The following is a 15249-nucleotide window of genomic DNA, read 5'->3' on the forward strand; positions in this document are numbered from 1 at the left end:
AAAAGTATCCACGAGACCCCGTATTGCCTACTCCTGATATAGAATCCTAGAGCTGGAAGAGGCCCCCAAGGGCCATCCAGTCCAACCCCCTGCCATGTAAGAAGGCACAATTAAAGTACTTTCAGTAGATAGCCTCTGCAGAAAAAGCCTCCAGAGAAGGAGACTCCACCATACTCTGAGGCAGCCAATACCACTCAACAGCTCTTACTCTCAGGAAGTTCTTTCTAGTCTTTACAGTCGAATCTCGCTGGCATTTGAAACTATTGCTTCTTTGTGAGCAGCAGAAAGTCCGTTTCCCTTCTCTTCCTCCTCCTCCTCCTCCATGGGACACCCTTTAAAATCTTGAAACATGGTTCTCATATTCCTTCTCTACCTTCTCTTTTCTCCCAGCTAAGCATCCCCTGGGAGGAAAGAAGGAAGGAAAAAGAGAAGGAAGGGAGAAAAAGAAGGAAGGAAGGGAATGCAGAGAGGTAGGGAGGAAAGAGAGAAGGAAGAAAAGACAAAAGGGAAGGAAGGAAGGAAGGAAGGAAGGAAGGAAGGAAGGAAGGAAGGAAGGAGAAAGAGGAGAAGGATGGAGGAAAAGGAAGGAAGGAGGAGGGGAGAAAAGGAGGTAAGGAAAAAGAGAATGGAGAAAAAGAAGGAAGGAAGGGAAGGTAGGAAGGAAAGAGAAGGAAGAAAAGACAAAAGGGAAGGAAGGAAGGAAGGAAGGAAGGAAGGAAGGAAGGAAAGAGAGGGGGGCGGAAAGAGGGAAGGAAGGAAAGACAAGAGGGAGGGAAGGAAAGAAGGAAGGAAGGAGAAGGATGGAGGAAAAGGAAGGAAGGAGGAGGGGAGAAAAGGAGGTAAGGAAAAAGAATGGAGAAAAAGAAGGAAGGAAGGGAATGCAGGGAGGTAGGAAGGAAAGAGAAGGAAGGAAAGAAAAGGGAAGGAAGGAAGGAAAGAGGGAGGGGGGAGGAAAGAGGGAAGGAAGGAAAGACAAGAGGTAGGGAGGGAGGGAGGGAAGGAAGGAAGGAGAAAGAGGAGAAGGATGGAGGAAAAGGAAGGAAGGAGGAGGGGAGAAAAGGAGGTAAGGAAAAAGAGGATGGAGAAAAAGAAGGAAGGGAATGCAGGGAGGTAGGAAGGAAAGAGAAGGAAGGAAAGACAAAAGGGAAGGAAGGAAGGAGAGAGGGGGGAGGGGGGGAGGAAAGAGGGAAGGAAGGAAAGACAAGAGGGAGGGAGGGAAGGAAGGAAGGAAGGAGAAAGGAGAAGAATGGAGGAAAAGGAAGGAAGGAGGAGGGGAGAAAGGGAGGTAAGGAAAAAGGGAAGGAGGAAAGAATGAGAGAAAGAAAGATAAGATGGAGAGAAACAGCGAAAGGGCTCGAGAAAAGAGGCCAAGGGGCCACATCCGACCTCCAGGCCTGGGTTTGCCCATGCCTGGTCTAGTCTGTGTTTCAGAAATGTTCAGTAATCTGTTTCTAACTAGGTTGTGAGGCTCATCTTGACAAAGCCATTGATTTCATAAAAATACTTTTATTACTAGTACAATTCAAAGGCCCCAACGGATGGATGTCACGTGGCTCTACTGGGCCGCCTTCTTCTTCTTCTTCCCTCCTGCCGTTGCCTTGCTGCTTGGCGGCACTTGAGGCACAACGGGAGGCTCTTCTTTTGGCGGAGGGGGAGGCTGCACAGAGATCTCCTCCATCTCTCGGCCCATGCTTTCTTCCAGCTCTAAAGCTGCCTTCTCGGCTGCAGCTGCGGCTTCTTCCAGTTTTCTTAATTCTTCTGCCTCCCGCATAGCTTTTAGCCTGTGATCAAACACGGAGTGGGAAAGCAACCATTGCATTTTTAACACGCAACTTCTGGGACAGTTGGAAGCAACTTTAAACTAATAGAAGTCAATTCACAGCACAGTTCAACCAAACTGTAGAATCTATACCAGCCCTTCTAAACAACACACTCGTTGTTTGTATTGTTCGTATTCCCCATCGTGGTCACTGTGAATCGCACATATGGTAATTCACAGGTGACCACTCGGGGAACTACGGTTACAGGTAAGCAACCCATATTTTATACCCCACTTTTTCTCTGCCAAAGGACACTCAAAGTGGCTAAATAAAAAACCTAACACTTATAAACATTAGAATTGAACACATAAATATTTTTTAAAATAATTAGAACAAATAAATAAAACCATTAAATAAATCTATTGAACAGTTAATCCTGTGTTGTTCTGTGACAACAACAAAAAGGAAAGCCGGAATCCAACAAGCACAAAGGCTGTGCCAGTCCCTGACACGGTGGAAAATGGCAATTGTTGGTTCTGCTGTAGGAAATGATTTACTAGTCCTCTGTAGCAAGGGCATTTAAAAAAAAATATATAATTAGAACAAATAAATACAAGCATTAAATAAATCTATTGAACAGTTAATCCTGTGTTGTTCTGTGACAACAACAGAAAGGAAAGCCGGAATCCAACAAGCACAAAGACTGTGCCAGTCCCTGACATGGTGGAAAACGGCAATTGTTGGTTCTGCTGTAGGAAATGATTTACTAGGCCTCTGTAGTAAGGGCTATTAAAAAAATAATTAGAACAAATAAATAAAACCATTAAATAAATCAACAACACAGTTAATCCTGTGTTGTTCTGTGACAACAACAGAAAGGAAATAGCCGGAATCCAACAAGCACAAAGGTTGTGCCAGTCCCTGACACGGTGGAAAATGGCAATTGTTGGTTCTGCTCTAGGAAATGATTTACTGGACCTCTGTAGCAAAGGCATTTAGTCCTTTCACGTACAAAATGATCCTAAATTTTTGATATTGATGTCTTAAGGCCAGGTAGTAAAGGTAAAGGTTTCCCCTTGACATTAAGTCTAGTTGTGTCCAACTCTGGGGGGTGATTCTCACCTCCATTTCTAAGCCGAAGAGCCGGCGTTGTCCATAGACACCTCCTAGGTCATGTGGCCAGCATGACTACATGGAGTGCCATTACCTTCCTGAAGAAGTGGCACCTATTGATCTACTCACATTTGTATGTTTTCAAACTGCTTGGTTAGCAGAAGCTGGGGCTAACAGTGGGAGATCACCACCCTGCTCCCCAGATTCGAACTGCCAATCTTTCTGTTAGTAAGTTCAGCAGCTCAGCGATTTAACCCGCTGCACCACCAGATATGATGAGCCCTAAGAGAACTGGACATACCTGTCCTCATATCTTTCTTCTGTTGGCAGAAGCAGAGGGAGGGCAATGCGCCTAAGAGATTAAACCAGAACATGCGCTTGCTTTTAGTCTACTTTTCCTGATTGCAGCAGAACCTACAACTCAAGGTGGTTTAGTTTTATGTATGGCTGCAACCACAGCCTGACCTTGTAGAACTTGGCCCTGAAAAAGTACTTGTGAGATAAATGCCATCTGGGAAAGGACCCCTTTGTGACTTGGAGTGACGAAAGTCCAGTCTCCATTAAAAAGAAAAGGGCCAGAGACCACTCACTTTGCATCTTCTTCCTCCTCCTGAATCTTCCTCAGTAAGTGTAGTTCCGTTTCCCAGACCCTGTTGTCCAAAATGGTTTCCTTCACGATCTGCAAGTGCTTGTAGCCGGCAAAGAATTTGTTGACGAAGAAAATGTATATCTGGCTCATCCACAAACTGTGCTTGTCCTTCTGTTCGTTTTTGGCACTTTGGAGCTTGTCTGGGCCACAATAAAAAAAAACACGTGATGACAAGTTTTGATGGTAAAGAAAGCAGAAGTTTTTGCATTGCCAAAGGTTCCCATCCAGTCCCTGACTCCTTTAACACAATGATTTCTAGCAGAGACACAGCTGCTGTCAGTCAAAAGAAACGCAATTGCACAAGATGGACAAATAGTATGACCTTGTGTAATATAACTATCGTTTATAGTCAAAGGCTTACAATCCACTGCAAATCTGAAATAGTTTGTTGTAAGTTTTTTTTTAGGCTGTATGGTCATGTTACAGAAGCATTCTCTCCTGACGTTTCACCTGCATCTGTGGCAGGCATCCTTAGGTTGTGAGGTTGCAACCTCTGAGGATGCCTGCTCACAACCTCTGAGGATGCCTGCCATAGATGGAGGCGAAACGTCAGGAAAGAATGCCTTCTGGAACATACTCATACAGCCAGGAAAACTTACAACAACCCAGTGATTCCGACCATGAAAGCCTTTGACAATACAAATCTGAAATGATTGGGCGATGATGGAATCCAGCCCAAACTTCCATATTTCCACTTGATGTTTTTATTTCCTGTCCTTCTACTGCCCTCATGCGGCAGCTACAGGATTTCACATTGGGTTCCACACATCTCAGAATGTGCAGGTGCTATACACAAGGAACAGAAGTGTGCTAGGGCTGCCAGTCCTCTTTTCTCATTCATGTCTATCACGCTCTATACTTAGAGAACAACCTTTTGAACAGAGAACCTCCTCTAAGGGTTTTTTTTAGCTGCCCTCCAAAGCTCTCCCACTTCATAAAAATGTCCTGTATAGAAGCACAAGAAGAGTTTCTCAGTGTTACAGAACTTAAATCCGGTGGCCATTTCAACTGGTTCTGGGAATTGTAGCACACTGCCTGTGGAGGACAGCACCACATCTGTAGGTGGGATGGAAAGCCTTTGGCCAGTTTTCAGGTGAAACGTCAGCTAAAGGAATTGCATTTTTGTTGCAGGGGCCTCTGGGGTGCTTCAGGATTTGCACTTTGGGGTCCCACAGGGCACCTACAGTCATCTGTGCTTTACCTGAAGGTCAGTGGTTCAAATCCGTGAGATGGGGTGAGCTCCCATCTGTCAGCTCTAGCAGGGGCATGAGAGAAGCCTCCCACAGGATGGTAACATACCCGGGCATCCCCTGGGCAACGTCTCTGCAGACAGCCAATTCTCTCATAAAAGAAGCGACTTGCAGTTTGTAAAGTTGCTTCTGACATGATTTTTTTAAAAAGCCCTGCTGTCTCAAAAGACCTCATTGTCTCACCTGCCAATTCTTTCATCGGAACACTAAGAAGCACCTCCTGCTCCACTCCTGAGGTTGTCAGCGCTGGCGTTTCCTCTTCACCTTTCTCTTCCTCAACAGCAGTGAAGGTGACACTCGTCATTGCGGGCGCTGGAAGGAGGAGAGAAGGCCAAATGGTCAACCTATGGCTCCACTGGAGTCCAGGCCCAGCAATGGAGGACGGACCCTGCAGCGTCTCAAGAAGGATGTACAATGACAGAGCAGACAGTTCAGTGTTCACACTGGTCAAGTCCTGTTGGAATCACAGAATCGTAGAGTTGGAAGAGACCTCAGGGACCGTCCAATCCAACCCCATTCTGCCAGGCAGGAAAAGCACAATCAAAGCAGCCTGGACAGATGGCCTTATAGCCTCTGTTTAAAAGCCTCCAAAGAAGGAGTTTCCGCCAGACTCTGAGGCAGAGAGTTTCACTGTTGAACAGCTCTTACAGTCAGGAAGTTCTTCTTAAGATTCAGATGGAATCTCCTTTCCTGTAATTGGCACCCAATGCTCCACTGAGTCCTAGTCTCCAGGGCAGCAGAAAGCAAACCTCCTCCCTCTTCCTTATGTCATTCTCTTTATGGCACCCCACTGGATTCCATGGCAGAGAGTTCCACTGTTGAACAGCTCTTACAGTCAGGAAGTTCTTAAGGTTCAGGTAGAATATCCTTTCCTGTAATTGGCACTCAATGCTCCACTGAGTTCTAGTCTCCAAGGATGCAGAAAACAAGCCTGCTCCCTCTTCCTTATTATGCTCTCTTTATGACATCCCACTGGATTCCAAGGCAGAGAGTTCCACTGTTGAACAGTTCGTACAGTTAGGAAGTTCTTAAGGTTCAGGTAGAATATCCTTTCCTGTATTTGGCACCCAATGCTCCACTGAGTCCTAGTCTCCAGGGCAGCAGAAAGCAAACCTGCTCCCTCTTCGTTATGACACTCTATTTATTGGCACTAGATTCCAAGGCAGACAGTTCCACTGTTGAACAGCTCTTACAGTCAGGAAGTTCTTAATATTCAGATAGAATCGCCTTTCCTGTAATTGGTACCCAATGTGTTTTAATATATATGTGTTATTGTGATAATTTTATGCTTACGTTGTGTTGTTAATTTATGTCATGCTGTTTACTCTGTATGTTTTGGTGATGTTACTTTGAAACCACCCTGAGCCCCCCTCAGGGAGATAGAGCGGTATATAAATAAAGTGTTATTATTATTATTAATATTATTATTATTATTATTATTGTGATCCACTGAGTCCTAGTCTCCAGGGCAGCAGAAAGCAAGCCTGCTCCCTCTTCCTTAGGACACCTTCTTTATGGCATCCCACAAGTCCCACCTTTCCAGGATGAAGAGGAACCATTGGGGAGAAGCATCCTTTGGGTTCGGTCACTTAACCAATGACAGATCCACCTAAGAGTCGCATTGCCTAACCCACATTTGTCTAGTTTGCTTGGGAAAAGGTCTTGGGGGACTTTGTCAAAGGCCTTACTGAAATCAAGATATGTTACATTCATAGCATTCCCTCCATCTACCAAGCTTGTAACTTATCGAAAAAAGAGATAAGATTAACCTGGCAAGATGTGTTTTTGAGAAATCCATGCTGACTTTTAGAGATCACAGCATTTCTTTCTAAGTGATTGCAGACTGCCTTCTTCATGATCTGCTCCAGAATCTTTCCTGGGAGCTGTTCAGCGGTGGAACTCTCTGCCCAGGAGTGTGGTGGAGGCTCCTTCTTTGGAGGCTTTTAAACAGAGGCTGGATGGCCATCTGTCAGGAGTGCTTTGAATGCAATTTTCCTGCTTCTTGGCAGAATGGGATTGGACTGGATGGCCCATGAGGTCTCTTCCAACTCTAGGATTCTATGAATCTATATTCTGCTTTATCTCCCCAGAAGGACTCAAAGCAGATTACAGTTTACATATATAAGGCAAACATTCAATGCCTTTTTTAACACAGTAAACAACGACATACAATACACAGACAGGGCTGACGGGACATACAATACACAAGCCAGGGCTGACGGGACAGTAATTGCTAGGCTCCTCTTTCTCTCCCTTCTTGAAGATAGGGACAACTTTCTTCCTCCACTAATCTATTGGGACTTCTCCAAGCATCCTCAAAGGTTATTGCTAGTGGCTCTGAAATGACTTCTGTGGTTACTCCTGATTAGAGCAAAGCCTCAATTGGAATGACCATTCAATAATTGACCGAATGGCTCTATTCTACTTAGGTTTAAGCAGCACACTTCCATCCCAGGTCACTTCACTAGTTGTTTTTCCGAAGAGCCAGGTGAGGCCTTGAACACCAGAAGGCATGTGTTATATAAGCCAGAAGCCATATAGGACTTACATGGGGGAGAACGGGTCCTTTCTTTGCTGGATGATTTTGAACCATGTCGAGACGCTTTCTCTTCCTTTTTGCCCTCCTTGGTTTTCCCCTTCTGTGAAAATCAGAAAAGGCCAATCACACAAAGATCACACAAAAATTTGGGGTATTTCAATATAAATAATAATAATACACTTTATATAATAAAGTAGAGAAGGGTGACTCAAATCATCCAGGGTCTGGAGAACAAGCCCTATGATGAGCGGCTTAAGGAGTTGGGCATGTTTAGCATGCAGAAGAGAAGGCTGAGAGAAAACATGATGAGGGCCATGTATAAATATGTAAGGGGAAGTCATAGGAGGGAGCAAGCTTGTTTTTGGCTGCCCTGGAGACTAGGACGCAGAACAATGGCTTCAAACTACAGGGAAGAAAGGAGATTCCACCTGAACATTAGGAAGAACTCCCTGACTGTGAGAGCTGTTCAGCGGTGGAACTCTCTGCCCAGGAGTGTGGTGGAGGCTCCTTCTTTGGAGGCTTTTAAACAGAGGCTGGATGGTCATCTGTCAGGAGTGCTTTGAATGCAATTTTCCTGCTTCTTGGCAGAATAGGCAGAATGGGGATGGACTGGATGGCCCGTGAGGTGTCTTCCAGCTCTAGGATTGTATGAATCTATATTCTGCTTTATCTCCCCAGAAGGACTCAGAGCAGATTACAGTTTACATATATAAACATTCAATGCCTTTTTTACACAGTAAACAATGACATACAATACAAAGACAGAGGTAAAGGCCTTCCCCTTTCCATCTCTGGCGTCTAGAGGCGATGCTCAACTCCGGCCACAGGGAGGTGCTCTTGTTCCATTTTTCCATGTCGAGGAGTCTGTTGTCCAGAGACTTTCTCCAACTGTTGCCAGTGTGTCTGCATAGGTGCCCTTTTACCTCTCCACCGAGGTGATACCTTTTTATCTACTTGCATTACATGCTTTCAAATTGCTAGGTAGGCAGAAGCTAAGGCTGACAGTCAGGAGCTCACCCTGACTTGTGGCTTTGAATTGCTAACCCTCCGGTCAGCAGCTTTCCTGCATATAGCAGTTTAACCATCACGCTACCGCACATGTCAAAAGTAAATACATAACCCTAGAAGAGCATTTCTCAACCTGGGGGTCAGGACCCCTGGGGTCGCAAGGGGTGTCCGGGGTCGCCAAAGACCATCACAAACCACAGTATTTTTGTTGGTCATGGGAGTCCTGTATGGGAAGTTTGGCCCAATTCTATCTTTGGTGGGGTTCAGAATGCTCTTTGATTGTAGGTGAACTATAAATCCCAGCAACTACAGCTCCCAAATATCAAGGTCTATTTCCCCCAAACTCTACCAGTGTTTACATTGGGGCATATTGACTATTTGTGCCAAGTTTGGTCCAGATCTGTCATTGTTTGAGTCCACAGTCTCTGGATGTAGGTGAACACACCCAGTGTTTATTTTATTTTTAAAAAATTAATCTATTACATCTGACCTGGGTGTAAGGTTTTAAATTTTGTGTGTTATTGCTTATATGTGAGTTATATTAAATGTACTGTTTTATTTGCTTGCTGCTTTGTTGTTTACTGGTGTGTTGTTGGACTTGGCCTCTTGTAAGCCGCCCCATATCCCCTTGGGGAGATGATGGCAGGGTATAAATAAAGTTATTAATTATATTATTATTATTATTATTATTATTATTATTATTATTATTAACTACAACTCCCAAACTCAAGGTCAATGCCCTCCAGTATTTTCTGTTGGTCGTTGGAGTTCTATGTACCAAGTTTGGTTCACTTACATCATTGGTGAAGTTCAGAATGCTCTTTGATTGTAGGTGAACTATGAATCCCAGCAACTACAACTCCCAAATGACAAAATCAATCCCCCTGTCAACCCCACCAGTATTCAAATGTGGATGTATTTGTGCCAAATGTGGTCCAGTGAATGAAAATACATCCTGCATATCAGATATTGACATTGCAATTCATAACAGTAGCAAAATTACAGTTATGAAGTAGCAACGAAAATAATGTTATAGTTGGGGGTCACCACAACATGGGGAACTATATGAAGGGGTCGCGGCATTAGGAAGGTTGAGAACCACTGCCCTAGAAGGAAACAACAAGAAGACCCAGTGTCTATCCTATGTTTGGAGGTATCATTCGTAAGCAGGAGAGAATTGTATTTAAAGAAATATATTTACATCCGAGCTCATTGAGTTAAGCCAAGCGATAACTCGATCTCTGCCTCAGCCGTACATTGAAACCCCGTCTGGGAAACTCAGCACAACTAACAGGTCTACAAAGGAATGACCCATTGCACCAACCTCGGACTTCTTTGTCTTGCTGACTTCGACAAAGTGAACAATCTTGCTAGCGGACGACTTGGAGCTCAGGCGGCGAGTGGCGTCTGTCGTCTCGTTGCTCGCTTCCCCGCTGCTTGTGCTTCTAGTCTGAGCAGACTGACAAACATACACAAACACAGGTCAGTTTGGTTACAACGAGTAGGAGATCTTCATTTTGTTTTGTAGTATGACCCCTACACAAGAAGTCCCCGAGTTACAAACATCTACTTGCAAACAACTCCTAGTTAAGAACGGGGCTGAGATAACAGGAAGGGAGAACAATCTATAGCATGTATAGGTGAATTTGGACCTTCTAGGTGTTTTGGACTCCAACTCCCACCATTCCTGACAGCCTCAGCCCCCTTCCTTTTCCCCCTCAGCCGCTTAAGCGGCTGAGGGGGAAAAGGAAGGGGCCTGAGGCTGTCAGGAATGGTGGGAGTTGGAGTCCAAAACACCTGGAGGTCCCAATTTTGGTCTAAAGTGAGAATTTCACCAAATCAACAACCTGGGATACAATTTTCCATACAATTTTTCACATTGCCCTTGAAGCACTCCTGGTGACGCATCTCCATCAACAGCAGAGGGGAGTGGAATGGTTTTGCTTATATGAATGCTTATTTATATTGTTTCTTGCACCTTATTTTTTATATTTTATTGTTGTTATATGTTATTTGCATTGCTGTATTGGAGGGCTTGGCCTCATGTAAGCCGCCCTGAGTCCCCTTTGTGGAGAGGGTGGCGGGGTATAAATAAAGATTTATTATTATTATTATTATTATTATTATTATTATTATTATTTGCTTCCCACTTTTGCCTGATAGGCTTTCCGGTCGCTCGGCCTCCTGCACAGCTCAAGAGGGTGGCGAAAGGGTTACGCTTTACGAGAGCGGCAGTGGGCAGGATTATGCAAATTTTACACCAAGGGGGAGACGGGAAAAATGTTGAAATTTCCGCAATGGAGAAAACACATAAAACCTCGGATTAAATTGTCTCTATATGAATGTGTCCACTTGGGTGTTGGGTAGTATTGGGTTTGTAGAGCACATTGGAAAGAGTTGCCAAGCAGAAAGCGAAAATATTCTTCCAGATGCTTGTGCGTCTTCACGATACTCACCATAACCTGAAATATCCTTGGAAATAGGGACTTGGTCGGATCGGGAAGGCGTGGGTATCGCTTCTCGGCCTTTTGGCTAAGATCAAGTGTAGTATCTGTTCTTATCAGTTTAATATCTGATACGTCCTCTATTTGAGGACTATATATTAAATGGATTTTTGGGCCTGGGAGATGGAATAGGGGCTTGCTCCATCCACTCCACGCATCGACCTGGTATTGCAGTGCCTCCAGGAATGGTGCACCTCCCTCTGGGGGGAGATCAACATGGTGCAAAGACAGATGAGAGTTGTAGTTTGGGTGCTTAGTAAACATTGCCTTGCTTCTAATGGAATGCAGTGTTTCCCCATTCCATTATTCTTTTCACAGGATATTTCTCCTTGCAGTGAATGCTAATGCTAATGGTTTCCCTTTTTTGTGGTGCTATGTATTAGGAACTAGTGTTCACAGCACTCTTGGGATGTAGGCAAACTACAACTCCCAAAATCCAGAGACAACCCCCCCCCCCTTTTTTTGTCGTGTCAGGAGAGAATTGGCCGTGACGCCCGGATGATTTGTTGTTTTTATCATCCTTTGGGGGGGGGGGGGTTCTCTCATACTTCCCCCAGACCCATCCAGTGTTTTCTGTGGTCATGGAGGGATCTGTGTCCCATCACAGGGCTTTCTGAAAGTGGGAACCATTGTGGAAATTGGGTTGCTGTGAGTTTTCTGGGCTGCATGACAGCCAAGAAATATTTCCTAATGATTTGAGCCTTGGAGAGAAAAAGCAGGATGCAAAATAATAGAAGTAATAGTAGTAATAATAATATTAAATAGGGACAGATAACAAATATTGTCTAGTCATTTGAATTTCTTTCTTGGAGAGAAAAAGCAGGATAGAAATAGGAGGAGGAGGAGGAGGAGGAGGAGGAGGAAAAGTAGTTGTAATAGAAGAAGAGGGGCCTTGAGTCCCTACAAGGAGAAAACTAGGAGAATAATAAAGATAAGAGGAGGAGGACAAGGACAAGGAGAAGTAGTAGTAGTAGAAGAAGAGGGGCCTTGAGTCCCTATGAGACGAAAAGTGGAATAATAAAGAGGAAGAGGAGGAGAAGTAGTAGTAATAGTAGTAGTAGAAGAAGAAGAAGAAGAGGGACCTTGAGTCCCTATGGGAAGAAAAGTGGAATAATAAAGAGGAGGAGGAGGAGGATAGGGCATGAGTCTCATTTTGGAGAGAAAAAGCAGGATATAAAGTAATAGTATTACTAATAATAATAATAGTTTAATTTATTGATGTTCAGTTTAATTTACTGATGTTAGGCTTTACTTTGATGTTAGGTTTTAATGTTATTTTCATATGCGGGGTTTCTCTGGGATTTTATGTCAGAATTTGTTTGTTTTGCAAAGGCATTTAATGTTGGCTGTTGTGATATTGAATCCGCCCTGAGTCCACCCTCGGGGAGATAGGGCAGAATACAAATAAAGTTTTTTTATTATTTATTATGGGTTGTTGTAGGTTTTTTTCGGGCTATATGGCCATGTTCTAGAGGCATTTTCTCCTGACGTTTCGCCTGCATCTATGGCAAGCATCTTGAGAGGTAGTGAGGTCTATTGGAACTAGGAAAGTGGGTTTATATATCTGTGGAATTAATATTTATAATATTATTTAGAATAAAAATTAACATGTCAAACTACTCTGAGACTTCTGAATTCAGACTGACAGAGTTTCGGAGCACAGTACTCCTGACCTCACGACCGTGGACAGAAACATAGTATGGATCGTCAATGTTGCAATCCACACGAGATGAGGAGTTAAAGATCAAATTGCAAAGACTCTGGCACAAGCCAGCCAAGGTGATCCCAATGGTGATCGTCACACTGGGTGCAGTGCCTAAAGACCTTGGCCTGCACTTAAAAACAATCGGCGCTGACATCACATAGTCCTAGACGCTTGGGAAGTGCCTGATGTATGATCAAATACAAAAGCCAGCATAGTTATTTTGTTTGCTCTATACTAATCTTGTTATGCATCAAATAATAATAATAATAATAATAATAATAGCAGGAGAAGAGCAATTCCTGCTCTCTAATCCTTTCTAATACAAGCCTGTAGCTGCACCCAGAGGCCTGTCTGGAGGGTACCTGTCCAGAGGAGTGATCCTGGGGGAGTGGAGAGAGCCGGGCCCCGTCCACAAAGTCCTCCGTCCTGTAGGAGCTGCCCGACTGGCTGGCCTCCTCCGCCTGGCGCTTCAGCATCTCGTCCGTGACGAAGAGCAGAGCGCAGTCCAGCAGGGCTTCAAAAAACTCAAGGAACACCATCTGGAAGAGAAGCCAAAGCAGGCAAAGGGGGAGAGGAAAAGCACCACTGAGTCTCCAAAGGGATTACGAGACTTGGGCCAAGTATGGGCAAACTTGGGCTCTCCAGGTGTTTTGGACTTCAACTCCCACCATTCCTAACAGCCTCGGGCCCTTTCCTTTTCCCCCTCAGCCGCTTAAGCGGCTGAGGGGGGAAAGGAAAGGGCCCAAGGCTGTTAGGAATGGTGGGAGTTGAAGTCCAAAACACCTGGAGAGCCCAAGTTTGCCCATTTCTGGGCTATAAGGTCAAAAGGGCTAGCAACCCAAACAACACTGCTGCAAAACGTAATTGCTGAAATGCCAAAGTCAAAATATCCGAATTTAAGCTATTCAGCCAGAAATGGAAAAGAATAGCACAGGATCATATATTTTGACAAATGGTAGATTTGTGTGAAGCCCAAAGGAATGCATTGATGACAAATCGGATACAGGAATCAAGGTTATAAGGCTATCCTTCCACTTTAACCGCCATGGCAACATTATATGGAATTCTGAGATTTGCATTTCACAAAAGGAACAATATTTATTATTTGAAACACAACAAGATGAGTCCGCAACAAACAAGATCATTCTGCTGGCTGTTGTATTGGATGACACCTCGGACACTTCCCAAGTGTCTAGGACTGTGTGATGTATCGGCCAATAATGCATGCGGATCCCAGTAGGGTGGCCTTTTGCAGCTGACAGATGGTAATTTTGTCAGTGCCAATTGTGTTTAAGTGCAGGCCAAGGTCTTTAGGCACTGCACCCAGTGTGCCGATCACCACTGGGACCACCATTACTGGTTTGTGCAGAGTCTTTGCAGTTCGATCTTTAAATCCTCATATCGTGTCAGCTTTTCCAGTTGTTTCTCTTCAATCATGCTGTTGCCTGGGATTGCAACATCGACAATCCACATTCTGTTTATTATTATTATTTATTTTTATTATATTATTTGTATATTATTTATTATTTCATTATTATTATTCATTTTTATTATATTATTTGTATATTATTTATTATTTTATTTTTATTATTTATTTTATTATATTATTTGTATATTATTTATTATTTTATTTTTATTATTTATTTTATTATATTATTTTATATTATTTATTATTTTATTTTTATTATTTATTTTTATTATATTATTTTATATTATTTATTATTTTATTTTTATTATTTATTTTTATTACATTATTTTATATTATTTATTATCTTATTATTTTATATTATTACACTTTGTTTTTGTTATATTATTTTATATTATTTATTATCTTATTATATTATATTATTATTCTTTGTTTTTGTTATTTTATATTATTTATTATTTTATTATTATTATTATAACAACAACAACTTGGGGCGGCTTACACATGGCACAATGTGTCTAAAACAACACATAAAATAAACACATCATACATGGCAGCTAAAGCAGAATATAGCATTATTAACACTATAGTGCAGTAAGGCAGTGAAGTTCCCTCCAAGTGAAGTCCAGGCTCCCACAGCAAACAGACTCTTTCCATTGCAGTTGTACAAATGGATTTCTGAAAGACACACACACACCTCATGCTCCAAATTTGTGTCCTCCCCATTGCGGACAATTGGGCTCTCTTTGGCCAGAACGTTCACAACTTTGGTGGCTGTGAGTTGCTTGCTGATGAGCCTTAAATCCTACAAATGGAAAGAAGAAGTAAGTTATTCCCTTTCTACATCCAGGAAGGAGCAGGGGAGATGTTTGGGCAGGTGGGCCATTTGCAAGCTGACCCCATCCAACATCTTTCCCCAATAAGCAAAGAGCACGAAATGTACTCAGAAAGGCAGAGACAGCAAAAGATTGGTTCCAGTTCTGCCCACCCCTTGACTTCACCTCTGGCTACTCCATCGTCTTCCTACTGTTGTCAGATCAGGACTATCGCAGGCCCTGTGTTATTGCCCCAACCTTATTCTCCATTTTCATCGCTATGATATTACACTTTGTTGATAGGAAGCTTCCCACAGGATTGGAAATAATTTCGTAACAGACAGATTGCAAGCTATTTAACCTCAGCAGACTGAAAGTCAAAACCAAGGTTACAACAACATCTGTTATAGAACTCCAATATGCCAATGATAACGTAGTCTGTGCCCATTCAGAAGAAGACCTACAAGCCACTCTAAATAC

At 43.2% G+C, this 15249-nt stretch overlaps 1 protein-coding gene and 1 non-coding gene across 2 annotated transcripts in view; one reads left to right on the plus strand and one right to left on the minus strand.

The window, feature by feature from the left end:
- Positions 1-1486: 1486 nt before the first annotated feature.
- Positions 1487-15249, minus strand: part of LOC132782033 (radial spoke head 10 homolog B2) — a 38409-nt gene continuing 24646 nt past the window's right edge. The window contains exons 15-21 of the mRNA XM_067462330.1: positions 14652-14759; positions 12891-13067; positions 9644-9778; positions 7321-7411; positions 4956-5084; positions 3464-3662; positions 1487-1781 (exon numbers count right to left, since the gene is read on the minus strand). Of these exons, the coding sequence (XP_067318431.1) occupies positions 1556-1781; positions 3464-3662; positions 4956-5084; positions 7321-7411; positions 9644-9778; positions 12891-13067; positions 14652-14759 (1065 nt within the window). The 3' untranslated portion in view covers positions 1487-1555. The remainder of the gene's footprint in view (positions 1782-3463; positions 3663-4955; positions 5085-7320; positions 7412-9643; positions 9779-12890; positions 13068-14651; positions 14760-15249) is intronic.
- Positions 10832-11022, plus strand: LOC132782193 (U2 spliceosomal RNA). The gene has a single exon (XR_009632038.2). It is a non-coding gene; the product is annotated as a U2 spliceosomal RNA (small nuclear RNA).

Source organism: Anolis sagrei, chromosome Y (assembly GCF_037176765.1).
Source record: "Anolis sagrei isolate rAnoSag1 chromosome Y, rAnoSag1.mat, whole genome shotgun sequence".
Lineage (NCBI taxonomy): Eukaryota > Metazoa > Chordata > Lepidosauria > Squamata > Dactyloidae > Anolis > Anolis sagrei.